The sequence below is a fragment of the Phocoena phocoena genome, chromosome 19, assembly GCF_963924675.1.
Source record: "Phocoena phocoena chromosome 19, mPhoPho1.1, whole genome shotgun sequence".
In the NCBI taxonomy this organism is placed as follows: Eukaryota; Metazoa; Chordata; class Mammalia; order Artiodactyla; family Phocoenidae; genus Phocoena; species Phocoena phocoena.
The window spans coordinates 36,566,024-36,584,221 of record NC_089237.1 but is presented as its reverse complement, the minus strand read 5'-3'; the positions used below and the strand labels follow the sequence as shown (position 1 = coordinate 36,584,221).

General features: G+C 41.9%; 1 protein-coding gene across 1 annotated transcript in view; it reads right to left on the bottom strand.

Annotated features, from left to right (window-relative positions):
• Window positions 1–7,688, bottom strand: part of CA10 (carbonic anhydrase 10) — a 615,882-nt gene extending 608,194 nt beyond the window's left edge. Inside the window, exon 1 of the mRNA XM_065897262.1 lies at window positions 7,628–7,688. Coding sequence (XP_065753334.1) covers window positions 7,628–7,688 — 61 coding nt within the window. The remainder of the gene's footprint in view (window positions 1–7,627) is intronic.
• Window positions 7,689–18,198: the final 10,510 nt, after the last annotated feature.

Here is an 18,198-nt window from a genome sequence, read left to right as displayed (position 1 = left end):
ACATACTGCTATATCTCTTTTCACTACAGTACTTATCACAGTCTGCTATAACTACTAATATTTTTAAAATCAGTGTCCTGCTAGAAGGTTATGAATTCTTGGAGGGAAAGGTCAGTGGTCTTACTCATTCCTGTTGGATCCCCAGTACCTTAAATATAGAGCACCCTCAATAAATTTTGAATAATTAAGTAAACAAAGGAAGCCATTTCATTTTAGGTCTCTATACATACTTTATATTAACTGGACAATTGAAAGGGTGAAATGGGTATACAATTTAGTGGACCACGAGTATACTCTCCCAAGTGAACATGCAGTCTATTGGAAATAAGAGTTGTACAGAGTATAATAAGGTAAAGCTGATGTAAAATGGTTTGCAGTGCTTTAACCATTGGTTTCATGTCAAATAGCACATCTGTTACTTGGCACACAATCTTCACAACACAAAATCATGTATGGATGATTCATTTCTCTTAGCCTTTATCTAATGCTAAAGACACTATTATTATTATTCAAGTACAAAATTGGAGACATTTGCATTTGTGTATTATGAAAATACTAAATCTTAAAGATTAGGGTATAGGAGGTGCATAAGAGATAGGACAACTCTGATTTTTTCTTTTAAGTGTGTCCCTCAGAATGTCCCATAATGGCCTAAATAATCTATTAGGCCAGTATTTTTTTAAACAGGTTTTGTGAGCAAGAATAAAGATTGACAAGAAGTAGTTGCGTTTCTAAGTTATTGCTTATTGCAATAAAAGTATCATTAAATTGCACACAAACCTGATTGTCATTTTCTTTATCTCTACCTTTGCTCCTCATAACTAAAAGATACCATCTAAAATTCTTACCTTAGCTTGCAAACCCCTTTAAATTGGCCCCGTTATTCTTCTAGCCTATATCCAGTCACTTAATCTAACCCATCTATTTTATATGCTCATTTCACCATACTCCTGATACTTCTGTGTGTTTTTTTCAACACTTCTTGCAAAAGAACATACTATTCTTGCCTCAGGTATGTCTTTCTTTTTTCCTCTTCTTTTGAAATCTCATGTATCCTTCCAACCCTAGTTCAACTGTTTTCTCCTCCATAAACCCTACCCCTTCCCCAATTGCATCTTCCAACTTCTAACAACAGAATTAACTCTCGTTCTTTATAATTAAACAAATTTAAAATATAAAATAATTAAATATATAAATAATTTTTAAAAATATGAAAAGCAGGGCTTCCCTGGTGGCGCAGTGTTTGAGAGTCCGCCTGCCGATGCAGGGGACATGGGTTCATGCCCCGGTCTGGGAAGATCCCACATGCCGCGGAGCGGCTGGGTCCGTTAGCCATGGCCGCTGAGCCTGCGCATCCGGAGCCTGTGCTCCGCAACAGGAGAGGCCACAACAGTGAGAGGCCTGCGTACTGAAAAAAAAAAAATCATATATATATATATATATATATATATATATATACATATGAAGCACTCTGAACACAACTCTATCACATAACATGCATACCATGTTATAAATACTAAAGACCAAGTGTTGTTTGTTAATTTTTGTAATTCCTATGCTTGGCACGCAGTTAACTGGCAATACTGTTTTGTTGAACAAAAAGAAATGACTGAAAAATTAATTGTAATTTACAAAAACGGGTCCAAAGTGTCAAAATAAGTATTGTTATTGATGATAATAATTTTATGGGAACAGCTCCAATTCACTGAGAGACTACCACACGTCAAGCACTTTGACAGGATCTTATGTACATTTTCTCCAATCCTCATTTTACAGATTTTAGAGACTCAGAGAATGTAAAGAACTTACCCAAGATCACACAGAGAGTGAATGCTAAAGGTAGTATTCACATTTAGACCTAGTTTGGTTCCAAAGCCCACGCTTACTCTTATATCATATGTGTAATTTGGTCAGTGATTACTGTATTCCAGATACGATGCTAGGCACTTACAAAGTGTTTTGCTCCTTACAATTATCCTGTAGGATCAACAATCTTGGGAAATAAGTACTATCCCCATTTTAGAGTTGAGAAAGCTGAAGTTTCCCCAAAACTCAACTACAATCTCAAACAGATTTGAGAGCAGTAGTTGGAGACACGCAGCACAAATTTAAAATCTAAAGAAATGTTAGAATTTCAAACAAATTTTAACCAAGCTCAATCCATTGAATCCATGTAAGAAATAAGAAAAATAATAAGAAAAAATAAAAATCACCAAGAAATTAAATATATTAGGACACTCCATATTCTCTCAATTCAATAGCTCTCTAAGTGGGCTCCTCCTAACTTTCCAGTATCTCCTAAAGTGAATCTTTTTTTCCAATTGCGACAGTCTTCACTGTACATCTTACTCATTCCTTTCCCTCTCCTTCTGATGATGTGGTCCCCTCCAACTCTTCTATCCAAACCTCTAACATCTATCTAATATCCTCCTTTTCCTTCATGTCTGGACTTCTCTCTTACATAGAATTTATGTACTTTATCAAACAATTTGGCATTATTCGTACTGTTTTATATCATGATACATTTTGTGCATTACAACTTTGCTTTCACAACTATATCTACACCATTAAGTATTATTTGTAGTATTTAATATCACTCTACATTATGTGTATGTATCTCAACTTTTATTTTAAAGCTATATCTTATGCATGGATCATTCCATAATATACTAAAGACACAGATAACTTTACATTTGTATAACACAAAGAACATTCAGGATCACTCTCTGATGTTTCCCTCAACAATTCTTTGAAATAGGCAAAGAAGATATAACTTTTCATTTCACAGATGAGGAAACTGAGAGTCTAAGAGGCTAAGAGAATTGCCCCAAATCACACAGGTAATTAAGGCAGAGTTTGATTGCAGGGTGGGTCTTCAAACTCCCATATTCTTTACACAATGGCCTACTACTGTACACATTTATGGTACCTGGATGTGTTCCTGGCCTAAACCTCAGGCCCAAATATGTAATGCTTAATTAAGGTGAAAAGGTGGGATGTTAAGTATGACGGCCTAGGGTGGCAATCAAACCCCCCCTCCCCACCCAAGAAAATGTTTCTCAACATTGACAATTCTTCCCTCCCTCCCCCCATAGTGTATTACTCAGGAAGCCTCTCGTCTCACTGCCAGGAGAGTCCCATCTATGATATCTGTCAATGAAGAGTCTATGTGACATCACATGGGAAACTAGGTTTAAACAAACCGTATTGCCAATAAGATCATCAGATTCTTTACTGGAGTGGAGCTCTTTTTTATATTTAATGGAACTTTCTATTTCAAGTCATATTGACAGCATATGCAGTTTGCCATTTTGGAAGCACCTGAAAGTTGAGTCTATACTGAGTAATAATTTACAAGAAGAAAGAAGAAAACTGTTGCTCCCCTGGGAATAAGCACTACTTTGTTCCCAGTGATTTATTTAACTTTCCAAGCCTCACCTCCATAATGGGCTCACAGGGATAAAGTGGGTTACATTCATGACTATGCCCCAAAGCCTAATGTTACCAGTCTCATTTATAAGAGAAAGAAAATTAAGAAACATTTCAAAGTTGTTAAGCCAAGACTTCACTGAAAGTAGGATTTGTACTCAATGTTATAAAATACACTAGTTAATGATATTTTTTTGCTTTTAAACAAGTTGTAAGGGAGGAAGGTAAAGGTTCTATTCTATTCCTCACAAACCCTGCAATGCCAGCTTTGTAGGAAAAAATATACTATTGCAAGCTTACTCTGCCTGAGACACTGTGCTAAGTGAAAATCCTTGACCATATTATCTAATTTAATCTATATAACAAATGTGAGGTATGTACTATTATCCCATTTCTAAATGTAAACCATTAATGTGAAACCATTTTAATTTTCAGATTGGGAGAGAATGTATGAAACATTCATTTCTTACAGGTATTGCTGATCATAAGGCACTGGGGGCAAATGAGTAACCGTGTTAACCGTTTGAATGACAGTCATGTACAACTCAAACACCATCTTAATTCTAGCTCTAGGCTGCAACCACCCTAAACTTCCACTTCTAAGCTCTCTAAGATTTACATCCATTTAACACAATTTACTTTTTCAATTGGAAACATCAAAATAAAAGAATACTTAATAAAAACATTTAAAAGAAATCTTGTAACAAAGCATAAATGATACACTGAATTTTGACTCAGAACTGGGTGTGAATCCTCCAAGCTGAACCTCTGTGGCCTTTGGTTGCCTCATTTATAAAATCACCCTACAAATTCTGAGACTAGATGAGTTTAAATGTGTGCAATATTGTATAATACATGTGAAAGTACCACATAATTCTAATTACTATTGTTGTTATTATTATGAATAAACTAACAAGGAAGTAAAGGGAAATAAAGTATAGGGAAGTAGGATGTGCAGTGTAAATTAAATCAGACAGCTCTCTTTGGACCAAGAAATTCTCTCCTGGTGCTGCTAAGTATTCATTCTCGCTGACATGTGCTGCTTTTGTAAGAAGGGAATGTGCTCTTGCTAGCACAGGGAAATATCATCCTGGTTTTCTCTCTCTCTCTCTCTCTCTCTCTCTCTCCCTCTCTCTCCCTCCCTCCCTCCCTGTCTTTCCCTCCCTCCCTGCCTGTCATCTCCACAGATCTTGGCTGCCTTACATTTTCAGTAAAATTAAATATGAGTCGAACGTAGAGCCCCAAGAACTCCCAGATCATGGCATTCCCTCTTCAGACTAGCTGTGCTGTCCTTAAGTAGCCAAATTCTCTCAAATGGAAGGCACACATGCTACTTCCCCAGCAGCTAGCCAAGCCTGGCTAAGCTAGCTAGCAGACCCCTAGTCCCATTTCCTCAGCTTCATCACAATCAAGTGATTAATGCAGAGCCATCAAACATACAAGCCCAGGTGTCTGTATATTAAGCAATATAGCCACATAGACCCAGGGAGAAAACTCCTTTGGGTGTACTTTTAATTTGGGGGGTGGGGTAGGATGAGGGTAGGAACCTTTGGTTAACAAAACACTGTTACAAAGTTCCAGAGTGTTCCTGAAAGCCAACTGATATTCAGTCAATATACCTTCTACAGGCCAAGTTTACTTCCAAAATTTTCCTTCTGCAGAATGTTTACACTGCAGACTTTTGCTGGCCTTTTCTAGTCTGGTATTCCTCAGTAATGAAATCAACCCTACAAATGCATCAATTATAGATGCCTGGTAACTCACTAACAATTAGTACCCATTTACTAGGCAGGGCAATTGATCCCAAGATGGTAGAGAGGTGCTTTTCTTTTTAAGATTTAGCAGCTTCTATGCATACAGGCTTACATTCCTTTTGGTAAAGCTCATTCATGATTAAATTAAAACTGCAAATCATGCAAACAGAAATGATAGGCCCACTAACCACTCCCTGAGCCACAATTATTTAACCTTAGTGTATTGCATACCTATACCTCTTAAGGCTGCCAGATGGGAAAACAAAGTCCCCCAAACTGTGACAAATGTGAGTCATAACTATATTACTAATCAGAATTGTGACATACATGGACATCACTGAATGAGCAGTTCTTCTTATAGAGGGAGGAAGCCACCCTGGCTTTGGAGAAAGAATGGCCTTTTAAAGTTAAGTTTATGAATGTGTAAATATACAGTCCATAATGTTGCATCTCTGCCTAAATGTCTTCATAAAGTGTAAATTAATGCTAATCCTAACTATTTGGAACGCTAACCTAGTTTTCCATATTTAGCTAATAGCTAGCAATTTTCCTTATACTTTTATCTTCTCATTACATAGCAATGATGATTATTTAGTACATACATGTGAAAGGCCACATAGCAACTCTCCTGGGTTGGAAATAACCCTGTCCTAATGCTTCTATTTATACAATTTAGTTGCTGATACACCAAATCAAGTATAGCTGTGAAGAGTATCCCACTAATGCCTTTTTTGGAGGCTAAGAACAGGCCCATTTTCAGCTGGTTCCCCTTTGTGCTGGCCTGACCAAATGAAGAGTGGGGTTGGGGACAAAGGATGGGGAGGTCCAGAGCTTTAGTTAATGCTCACCTTTTGTAAATTTTAAAGGGACTCAGCTGGTTTGTCTGATTTGAAAGTATTTATGATGCTGGAAAGAGGTAGGAAAAGATTATTTTATAACCAGTGAAATAACATGGAGAAAAGAGAGAGTTTGAAAGAGGCACGTAGAAGAGAAAGATGTAAAATGTGGCCTTGTGAGATACCACCCAGTCTATCCCTGGACATATGACTGATATAAACCTTTACAAGTCATCTGGGAATCCTTCCTCCTAGATGTAGGATGGGTAAAGAGTAGAGGATTTGGAGTGACCCCAGGGCACTTTTTATTGTCTTCTAGGTACACAACATATCTCTAAAGTATTATAGAGGCAAATTTATTACTAGGGTGGCCAAGTCCCAAACAGTTTGGGCCAAGTCCCAAACAGCCCCAAACAGATAAGGGCAGACAAGTGTTTTTAATATCCAGAATCTGGTCTGGCTGGTGGAGCTGAAGGGAGATGCAGAAAATGTGTCCCTCCACCCCAATGCTGCTCAAATATGCCTGCTCACAGGGGCAAGATTCCTGATCTCCTCTTCTGCTGACTTCATGGGAAGTTGGCTGAGTCCCCAATTCTGCAGAGGGAATGCAGGCAGAGGGGAGTACTGCAAATGGGCCTTACCCTGGTTGCTTAAATGACAAGTGTGGAGGGAAATAGTGTAGACACTGTCAATGGGAGGAGGCACTGAACTGAACTGGGGAATACTGCTTATCCTGGGACATTTTCTTATATCTCCACTCCACACTCCCAACTCCCTGCACCAACAAGAACCTTGCTTGGAAATCAAAATCCTTCCCAACACACACACACACACACACACACACACTCAGAGGCAGGCACAAGCTCTACTTCATTCATCTCAATGCCCTTGCTTCCCACTAGCTCCTAAAACCAGACTGGCACAAGTAGCCTGAGGTCAGTAAGTCTGAGCCAGTAAGTACTTCCTTGCCACTGGGAATTAGGAAAGCTCATCATCTAAAGTGGTATCCATGATATTATGTTGTCTTGGATAGGCTTTGCTTTTATTTGGGGTGGTCCTAATGTGTTTGGGGAAGGCATGGAGTACCTCTCCATCCCTCTGATCTCTGCTGGTACTCTCCAGTGTCCGCATCATCCTGCAGTCTCCTGAAAGTGCCTAGATATCAGGGCAGGGCTCTGCGTCCATTTTTTCAACCAGGAACCACCAGAGTTTGAGAACTTTGAAAGCCAGGGATGGTGGTGGGGTTTGCCAAGGCTCAGATTTCCTCGCCAGAGTTCTCAACCAGGAAAGCAGTTGAAAATCAACACCCATCTGCCTCTTCTTTCTCATCCCTCCACCCCTACTATGTTCCAGGACTCCATGCAGATGCTACCTCCAACACACACACACACACACACACGCGCACGCACACACACACACACCCTTGGGTTTAGAAGGTGTTCAATTCTGAAGGCAGCAAATCCGCAGAACTGAAAGGGTCTCTGCCACCACCCATCTTCCCGTCCCACCCCGAGAGGCTACTTGATTGTCTACATACAATAAAATCTCATACATTCCAAAGACCACAACATAACCCGAAGCCGCCTGTGACTCCAGCGCGTCCCATACCTGATATGCAGACGATGAAATTGGCTTGAAGAAGAAAAAGCACCTCCCAGACTATTTCCATCCTCTGATTCTCATTCCAAGTGCATCACTCGACGGGAAAACAGGGGGGAAGGGGGGAATCCCCACAGGGCGCGCGCGCGCGCACACGCACACACATGCACACACGCACACACTTTCTAGCGAGCGCACACTCGCACTCCCACCCGACTGCCAGCCAGGGACCCCCAAGATCAATATCGCGGTTTGAATTGTTCCAGCAAATCTCCCCTCGGGCTTGACGGATGTGTGCCCCAGATGTGCTGACACATGTCCGATGCCTCGCTGCCCGGGAAGTCTCCCTGCTCGCCGGTCTCTACTCCTTGCACAAGCGGCGGAAACAGCACTAGCAGCGGCGGCGGCAGCCACCTGAAGCCACCAGCGCGGGGCTCTTCCTGCAAAAACGAGACCCCGATCCTCCTGGCGCCCCAAGAAGTCATAGACGATAGCCCCCCGCCGGGCCTTGCCGCGCAGTTCCGGGCCCCTGGCAGCTCGCAGCTTGCTGGCTAAGCCCAGGCAGTTCGCGACGAGTTGCCCTCGAAGTCCGCCCGCCTCACCAGGGCATGGTCAGAGGGTGGCTGCTCCGCTCCGGGGCCGTTCTCCTCCTGCTTCCGGGGGCCGGGGGGAGGAGCAGACACAGCATACAGAGAGACAGAAAGAGAGGCAGGGATTATTGCCCGCAACTGCTGGCCGCCAGCTGCCTCCGCCGACCCTCCCGGCTGCCCAAGTCCGCACGCAGCCTGCCGCCTCGGAGCCCGGCTCGGGAGACACGTCCAGGGCTCAGAACGGGAACCGTGGGGAGCCAGGTACTCGGGAGCATCGAGAGCCTACGGGCTCCCCGCGTCGCGTGCGCGCTTTCTGTTCCTCTGCTATTTTCCTGGGCTCCCCGGAACCTCCAGTTGCCTCGCTTCCATCGTCCGCGACTAGCGCCGCCGCCGCCGCCGCCGCCGCGATTTTCCGCAATACAACTGCAGGGGTCGTTATTTCCTCGCCTACGGATCCGGACGCCTCCTGATTCTGAGGGGAGGTGGAGGGCAGGTGGGGGAGGGTGGAGGAGGAGGGAGCTGGGCTCGGCCAGGTGAGCGTCCTTGCTGCCGCCGGGAGTCCAAATGTCAACCCGGCCGCCAGGTTCCCGGGGGGGAGGCAGGGTGGGGAGGTGAGGCTTAACGTGGCCAAAAGGAGAAGGAAAGAGCTGGGCGTCGGAGCTTCGGGCCCCCGCGGTAGCCGCCTCGGCCCCAGCGCCGAGCTCCAGCTCCTCACTCCGCCCCGCCCGGGCTTCTTTTGTCACCACCTAGGATTTGCGGAGTTTTTCTTCTCCTTAAAAAGAACTTTGCGCCAGCCGGTTAGGCGCGGGAGACCCGGGCTGACTCATCTTGGGAGTGCTGTGCTGCGCTCTCCCTCTGCTGTGGAATATTGGGGGATTTTTTTCTTTGCATAATTCATTCCCTTCTCTTTCTCTCGTCCCTCTCCTGCCCCCTCCTCCTTCCCCCTTTCCGCTCCGGTGCCAGAACACTACTTACCCCAGAGTTCTCTTTGCAGGTTCCTAGACCAGGTCCTGCAAGGCCCTCACCTCCCTCCTCCTGAAACTGGGGAAAAACCGTCTTTCCAAGTCCAGTTGCGGGCAGTGGCCACTGCCAACTACGCCTCTGCTTAGCTCCGGGAAGGTCCAGGACTATTGGAAACCCGGGCTTTAGGGAAACGGGCTTCCCTTCTTTTCTTTCATTTATTCCGTTTTTCTTTCGGGAAGCTTAAGTGCTTTGGAGGCTTTTGCTGGGCTCCAGAACACTCTGCCAACAACATTCAGCAGCTTCCACAGATTTTCTCTCAGTAAAAGCGCGCGCGCGCTAGCGCGCGCGCACACACACGCCCGGAGCTCGCCTCTTCAAGGCCCCAGGGGAAGGTGGGGGCGGCAGGAGGCCGAGGCCGACGCCGGAGCCTCTCGCTGTTCCGCAGAAGGAGTCACCGCAACCTGGAAAGGACTTGCTTCCGTTCAACACCTTGTAAAGTAGGTGCAAGGGAATCGGAAGGAGACCCTGCGCTGAGGACCGTTCGCCTGAGAAGGCTGGCAGCGAGAGAAGAAAAGAAAAAATCGCAGATTTGTATTGTCTCTATGGCTGCAGTATTGGTCTTAGAAAGCCCAGATTTACCTCGTTGGGAGTGCTAAAGAAGAGGCGGGCAAGGTGGGGGAAATCCCTGAAAAGATCTCGGATTTCTCGGCGCGGTTGTTCGGATTGCAAACTATGACGTTTGGAGATTTCGCACAAGCGCGGATGAACACACAACAGACGCAAACACACATAACCCGCAGGGATATTTTTGCACTTTACCTTTTGGTGTTTAGAAAACATTTCGGTGTGAGGCTCGGTCTAATAACCGCATAAAGGGTGGATAAATGGAGAAGGAGAAGGGAAATGGGTACCGTTTATCCGTACAGCAAAGTTAGTGAGTCTTCCAGGCGGTGTGGCATCTGAGAGTGCGGAGTTGGAGCCAAAGAATTGCAGCATTCCCAGGATTTTTTTTTTTTTTTTTTAATAGATCTTTATTGGAGTATAATTGCTTCACAGTACTGTGTTAGTTTCTTGTCCGACTGCTCAGGAAGGAGTCTGGCGGGTCTTTTTGCAGAGTGGCTGTTGGGTGGGGGGTTGGGGGTGGAGGGCATGAGCTTCCTGGGCTGGGCAGGTTTTGGGAGCCACAGCTGCGTAGTTCTGCTGCCTTCAGGGATTCGAAAAAAGAACCACAGGCAGACTTGCTTACTTTTTAAGACGGAGGTGTGACTGAGCGATCTGTTCTCTGAGATGAAGGCCAAGGAATCCAGGTGGTCAGCACATTAAAAATCGAGGCCTAGATGAAGGAAGTCCAGGTTTCTTATGCAGAGAACTTCGAGGCTTAGCAAGAAAGACTCTGAGACCTCAAAATATTACAAGAATCTGAGATAGTGAGAATTAGCCATTTGGGGAAACATACTGGGGTAGAGGGTGGCTCCGCGTCTTGAAAGTACACCGCCCAAAAGGGGTTTTTGAAGGGAGAGAGAAGAAAAAAGTTTGCTAAAGATGAACAGATTCCGCCCTAGGGAGCTTTTGAAACCATGGACAGTGACCTACCTTCTGCACTTGGGAGTGGAATTTGCTTGCCAGCAGGAGAGCTGTCTTCGGAAGCAGAAGCACAGTGCCTGGATTTTTATACCAGGACTCATTTATTTACTAATGAATTATGCAAATATTAACTGAATGCCAGATATGTGTCAAGCACTGTGGCAAGACGCTGGAGTTTTATCACTAAAAATCCATAATCCTTGTTTTCAAGAAGATTATAGACCATATTTCCTCTACATTTTGCCTTAAAAGCCAAAGCCAATAAAATAATAATTAATTTTCTTCTTTTCAGCCTGTACACTCACCTTCAGCCCTCCCAAAGAATATTTAATCCGTTCTCTGCCACTAAGTCTTTTCAATTACAAAACAAACAGGGCTTTCCTGGTGGTGCAGTGGTTAAGAATTCACCTGCCAATACAGGGGACACAGGTTCAGAGCCCTGGTGCGGGAAGATACCACATGCCGTGGAGCAACTAAACCTGTGTGCCACAACTACTGAGCCTGAGCTCTAGAGCCCGCAAGCCACAACTACTGAGCCCATGTGCCACAACTACTGAAGCCTGCACGCCTGGAGCCCATGCTCCACGACAAGAGAAGCCACCACAATAAGGAGCCTGTACACCCCAATGAAGAGTAGTCCGCACTCGCTGCAACTGGAGAAAAGCTTGTTGGGCAGCAACAAAGACCCAACGCAGCCAAAAATAAAATAAATAAATTTATTAAAAAAAAACAGACAAAAATAAAGGGAAACATCAATTCATATGACAGTATTTAAGTAAAAATATAACATGCATGTATCAATTGTTTGCTATGTGCCAGGTATTGCCAAAGCCCTTCCATGAATAATCTTATTGAATCATCCATATGAGAGAAATATCATTATTACTTACATTTACAGATGATAATACAGAGGCCCAGAGTAGTTATTTGTTCACAGTCTCACAGCTACTAACTGGTAATGTAGAGATCAGAACCAAGCATTCCAAACTCAGAGGCCATGACACACTATTTTCCTTCACACTCTATAAAATGAAATATATCATCTCAGGGAGGTAGAGCAGAGTCTATGACTAGAAATTAATCAAAGGCAGGATGAAATGCAATGGTAGATTATGCAGTTTAGAACTTAATTACTGTGGAACTAGGAGAAAGAAAAGATCACTGGAATTAAGAGTAATCAAAGGCATTTCTTTTCTTTTTTTAGGGGGTGGGCACATCACGTGATTTGTGGGATCCTAGTTCCTAGTTCCCTGACCAGGGATTGAACCTGGGCTCTGGGCAATGAAAGTGCAGAGTCCCAACCACTGGACTGCCAGGGAATTCCCTCAAAGACATTTCTAATGAAAGAATGTGAGTGCCTGCTAAGTGCCATTTCTGTTCTTGGCACTTGGGAGACAACCCTGAACTCAACAGTCCCTCAAAATTTAGTTTCCATGTTAACATTTTCTAGAAGAAAAAAACTAATATTTTCTTGAGTTATTTCTAGGCTTAACCCATGTTTTCTAAGAAATTTTTCATCTTAGTCCATAAAATAACTCAGGAAAAGAATATATTAAGTTGGAACCTTCTGTCCTCACTCTTTACTGAAGTGTTTATTTTTTTAGCTCATGAAACTAGCAAAAGAAATTTAAAGAAGACAATGAAGCTAGAAAATATTTATTCTTATTAATTTTTTTCATATTTTAATGAGCTTGTGCCCATATCTTGATAACTACAAAGAATCTCTCTCCACTATATCTGTCTTCATCTTTTGTCTCTTTCCTACTCTACATTTCTCTACTACAAATTCAGTGTAAGTATCTTATACATACAATAGAAAGTCTTGGCTGAGCCCAAGTGTGAGAGCCAATTCCAGTTTTCCCATAGAAAGCAAGGAATTGCAGTTCCACTCCCTAGAAAAGAGCAATATTGAAATCCTTTTGATTCTTTCTCCACCTTCTCTTTTTCTCAACCCCATAGAAAAAGGAGTGATTCATCTGATTGGTAAAATTTTTGAGAATTTGCTATCCATTAGGAGAAAGAGGTTACAAAGGAGCAAAGGAAACTTTTTAAGAGTAATAGATATTATCTTAATTGTGTTGCTGGCTTATGGATATGTACATATGTCAAAAGTCTAATTGTGCACTTTAAACATGGGAAGTTTATTTTATGTCAGTTATATCTCAAAATTATCTATCAAAATGGATCATTAGCTTTTGCAAATAGAGTCAGAGACTATAATCAGAAATAATCAGAAATATTTTAAACTGTGGCTGGACTAGCCTTAGAGAAGCTCACTTTAATGCACTGTTGCTGTTCTATGTGAAATGTTACTGTAAAATTACTCAGACTTTGAGAAATATTAAAAATTATGGGAGTTTTTTAATTTGGAAGTTATTCAAAGAAGTAGCTCTAATGTTGTACCTGTATCTTTATATATTTTATAGGTATTGGACTATTATGTTAAAATATAACTATCCTGTTGGGAACATATGATAAGCTCCCCTAGTATTAGGCGGGGAGATTTTCCTTGAAGTTAGTGAAAATTATCCAGTCAGTCATTCCTGGAGAGAAGCAAATCTTGGGACAAAAATGAAAACTTGAAAGATGAGCTTTAGAGTGGAGCTGAGCAAGAATACTTACTTTCCACTTGAGTTAGGATGAGAGGCAAAGGAGTCTGTGCATTCAGGAGCATGTTTAATGGTGATGGCTGGATTCTGCCACTGGGATGTGGGCTATGAGATAGGGAAGAAGCCTCTGGAACATAACCTGAGGGAAACCAGTAAGATTGGCATGGCATGTGATTCTGTAATCTGAGAGAAATTATATGTAGTAACCAGTTAAAAATTAATCTCTGAATGTTCTTCCTTTCTGCTGTCTCTTCAGATGACTATTGATAAACACTGTAACATATTGTGGGAAAATTTGTGTGCCAACACTTCAGCTACAACGATAAGGGGAATTGCAGCAGATCCAAAACTAATGTGGAGGTGGTAGCAGAAGCAAACACATGGTGATACACCAAACTGCAGAGTGTGATGGAAGTGACACAAAGGGCATACCATTGGCAGAGCAGAGAGCTATGTGGAAGAAAGAGGCAGGTGAAGACTGGTGATGACACGGATTGTGAGCACAGATAGGTTATCCCCGCAGGGACTCTTCACCTAACAGGAGTTAGTAGGTGGGAGGGAGGAACCTCAAAAGGGGATCTATGATTCTACTATTCAGCATGAAGACTGAGATCACCAAGCAGTGTCTTAGTTTCCTGTTGCTGCTGTGATAAATTATTATAAATTTATTGGCTTAAAACAACATAAACCTTTTTTTACTGGGGCATAGTTGTTTTACAATGCTTGTTAGCTGCTGTACAATGAAGTGAATCAGCTATACATATACATATATCCCCTCCTTCTTGGACCTCCCTCCCACCCCCCACATCCCTCTGATCTAGGTCGCCACAGAGCACAGAGCTGAGCTCCCTGCACTATACAGCAGGTTGCCACTAGCTATCTGTTTTACACATGGTACTGTATTTATGTCAATCCCAATCTCCCAATTCATCCCACTCCCCTTCCACTCCCCGTGTCCACACATCCATTCTCTATGTCTGGGTCTCTATTCCTGCCCTGAAAATAGGTTCATGTGTACCATTTTTCTAGATTTCACATATATGCGTTCATATATGATATTTGTTTTTCTCTTTCTGACTTACTCCACTCTGTATTACAGTCTCTAGGTCCATCCATGTCTCTACAAATGACACAATTTCGTTCCTTTTTATGGCTGAGTAATATTCCATTATATATATGTACCACATCTTCTTTATCCATTCATCTGTCAATGGACATTTAGGTTGCTTCCATGTCCTGGCTATTTAAATAGTGCTGCAATGAACATAGGGGTGCATTATGTCTTTTTGAATTATGTTTTTCTCAGGGTATATGCCCAGTAGTGGGATTGCTGGATCAGAGGGTAATTCTAGTTTTTTAAGGAACCTCCATAATGTTCTCCATAGTGGCTGTATCAATTTACATTCCCATCAACAGTGTAGGAGGGTTCCCTTTTCTCCTCACCCTCTCCAGCATTTATTGTTTGTAGAGTTTTTGATGATGGACATTCTGACCAGTGGGTGGTAATACCTCATTATAGTTTTGATTTGCATTCCTCTAATAATTAGTGATGTTGGGCATCTCTTCATATGCCTCTTGGCCATCTGTATGTCTTCTTTGGAGAAATGTCTGTTTAGATCTTCTATTTTTTGATTGGGTTGTTTAAAACAACACAGACTTTTAATCTTTCAGTTCTGGAGGTCAGAATTCTGAAATAAGTCTGAAGTGCTGCATTGTTTCTGGAGCCTCAAGGGGAAAATTTGTTCCTTGTCTTTTCCAGCTTCTAGAAGTTGTCCTCATTCTTTTGCTCATGGCTCACTTTCGGCAGTAGCTTTACTCCAACCTCTGCTTCCATCATCATATCTCCTTTTACTCCCTGATTTCCTTTTTTCCTTTTAAGGATCCTTGTGATTACGTTGGGTTCCCTGTATAATCCAGGATAATCTCTCTATCTCAAAATCCATAAATTAATCACACCTGCAGAATTCCCTTTGCCATGTAAGGTAAGATATTCACAAATTCTAGGGAGAAGGGTGTGGACATCTTTTTGAAATAGGACATCATTTTGAAATAGGATTTCTTCTCATCCATACTGAAATTTGTAACCAACATAAGGAATTTTATTTTTTAGAGGAGATAGTAGGTATTTTATTCCTATAAATTGCCATTCATTATTTGTTATTTAAATTTTGACAGATCAATAATCACAAGGAAATGATACACACTAACTTTATGGTGTTTTGGTCAATAATTTGGGCATCAGTTTGGAAATTAGTGATACCCATACTACACTTTTCTTCTTTTCATTACAACTAATCACTCTCTCAAGTATCCAGCCTTCTGAACTCAAGATTTTACAAGTGGAACACTTATTTACAATGAACAAATAGCAGGCATTCTGAAAACTATTTCTGAAAAATTGAATAGGTTTATTTGTTTATTTAAATAACTTCAGTCTTTCTTACATTTGTGTCATGGATTTGATGGTGCATTTCAAGTGCACATTAATACATTTCAGACTGGATCTAATGCAACTCCCTTAACTTTCAGGTGAGAAGATGGAGGCTTAAGGCTTAAATGATGTGTCCAAGTTCAAATATAGACAGAAGCAGAAGCAGAGTCAGAGTTTGACTCTTGTGTTCCTAATTATTTACTTTTAAACCTGTGTTGGTTCACAAACTGGCTCCAGAGACCAAAGAAAGAGGCTGAGCACTACAGATTAGGAGGTGGCAATTTTAATCAGCAAGAAAATTTACAAATGAGGCTTGTCTTGGGCGGTTGACTGCAAAATGAGTAGATCTCCATACCTTCCCACCAGAATCTTAGATGTTTATATAGGGGCTTTAACTGGGTTCAGTCACATATTCAGCCCAGGTGATATCACAAAACCTTACTCTCTCAAAGCTGCATCCTTTAAAGGGCTCCCACTTTGGGAATGGTGATGGGAATGGTGAGTGAAATATATATTCCAAGGACAAAGAGGAGCCTTGATTGCCAGGGTCCAGCTCTCAGGTCAACTGTTGGTCACATCCTCTCAATTACCTCCTCTAAGGACCTTCCATTGCCATCATTCTTTCTGCTGTTACCAAGTAACACATTGCAGCAGCTGAAATACAGAAAGTAAATATATCATCCAAATTTATGCAACTTTGTGAAAGATGTTTTTCCCAGAGTTTCTGCTTTTGGTCCAAAACACTTTCAATTCTACCTCACTGTGTGTATGTGTATGTGTGTGTGCGTGTGCACGTGCGCGTGTGCATGTGTGTGTGTTTGGTTTTGTGGTTTTACATAAAAGAGTTTCCAGTGAAGTTTTATACCAACAAGAATCCTCTCCTTTTCTCCTTAAGCCAGCTGCTGTTGCTGCTTCAAGTAGCAATTAATAGATCAATATAGAGGATTTTAGTTCCATAATGATTCTCAGGTTAAAGAAAGGCTTTAATTAGTACAACAGTCTGTTACCATCTCAGTTTATATAATTTTGGAGGTAACATTACGTGTTAAAATAACTGGCCAAGTTTTTTTTCACCTTGCCTCCCTAATGATTACCATTAAAATTATAAGTATTTATCTTTTTTTTTTTTTTGCGGTACACGGGCCTCTCACCGTTGTGGCCTCTCCCGTTGCAGAGCACAGCCTCAGGACGCGCAGGCTCAGCGGCCATGGCTCATGGGCCCAGCCGCTCCGCGACATGTGGGATCTACCCGGACCAGGGCACTAACCCATGTCCCCTGCATCGGCAGGCAGACTCTCAACTGCTGCGCCACCAGGGAAGCCCCAGTATTTACCTTTTTATTTTGCTTTTGAACAACATATTCTGGTTTACTACTCAACATTTTCTACATGCTGGATTATAGTGTCATATATGCCATTTATTTATTAAGGAAACGTACAAATAATTAATGAGGCAGACAGACCTACCCCAAATATTTGGAGGCCCAGGATAAGAGTAAGTTTGATGGATCTTTCCTCTCCAAGCCCATGACCCTCTCTTCCCACTCTTGGCATTGTCTAAGTTTGCCAGGGGTCTCATGGTGGGTCTTTCAGGCTTACATGAGATGCCTCAAGCTCAAGTGCCTCAAGCCTATGCTTTTTACGCATACACGTAAATCTTTGGTAACACTCTTGATCCTAGGTATGTACTTACCAGCTCTGCCATCTACCCTCAAGGAAATAGAGCTGTCCCCTGCCTCCACCCAATAGTATTAAACATCAGATGTTTGTGTGAAATAACATTGCATAAATTAAAAACATTGAAGATGTTCAAGAGTGAGGAAGGTGTTACTGGAAGTCTCTAAAAGGAATCCCACTTCCAAATCAACACAAGGGTCTCCATATCTAGTTTATTTTCTTCTGCAATTGGGATTTTCAGGTTTTTATCCAACTTTAATAAGAATTTTTATCCCTGATACTGCTGTGTGGCTTTAATAAAGCAGGAGATGAGTTGCTGTAGTAGGAAACCTACAAAGTTCTGGATCTACTCTCTGATTTCTGCTAAACAGAGCAACAGAGAAAACTCATTAAAACAAAAAGAATTTCCTGCCAAGCAGAACAGGAAAGGTATAATATAAGTAGCCATACTCTATGACAGAGTTAACAAAAGTTGAGATCAAAGGGGGTTGTAAGACTAAAGTTTTGTTACAAAAAGATAAACATGCTATTGTCAGGTACTGTAAAATATTGAGGATGTGGTAAATGTCACATAAACTTATAATCAAGTGATGGTTTTCAATTCACTAGTTCAAACACTCTCTTAATGAACCTTTGAATCTTAATGAATTTTTGAAGACATTTCTTTATGAGCTAATATTACTTTATGCTGAATTTCCCCTTGGGAAGGAGAAGGACGTAAACATTA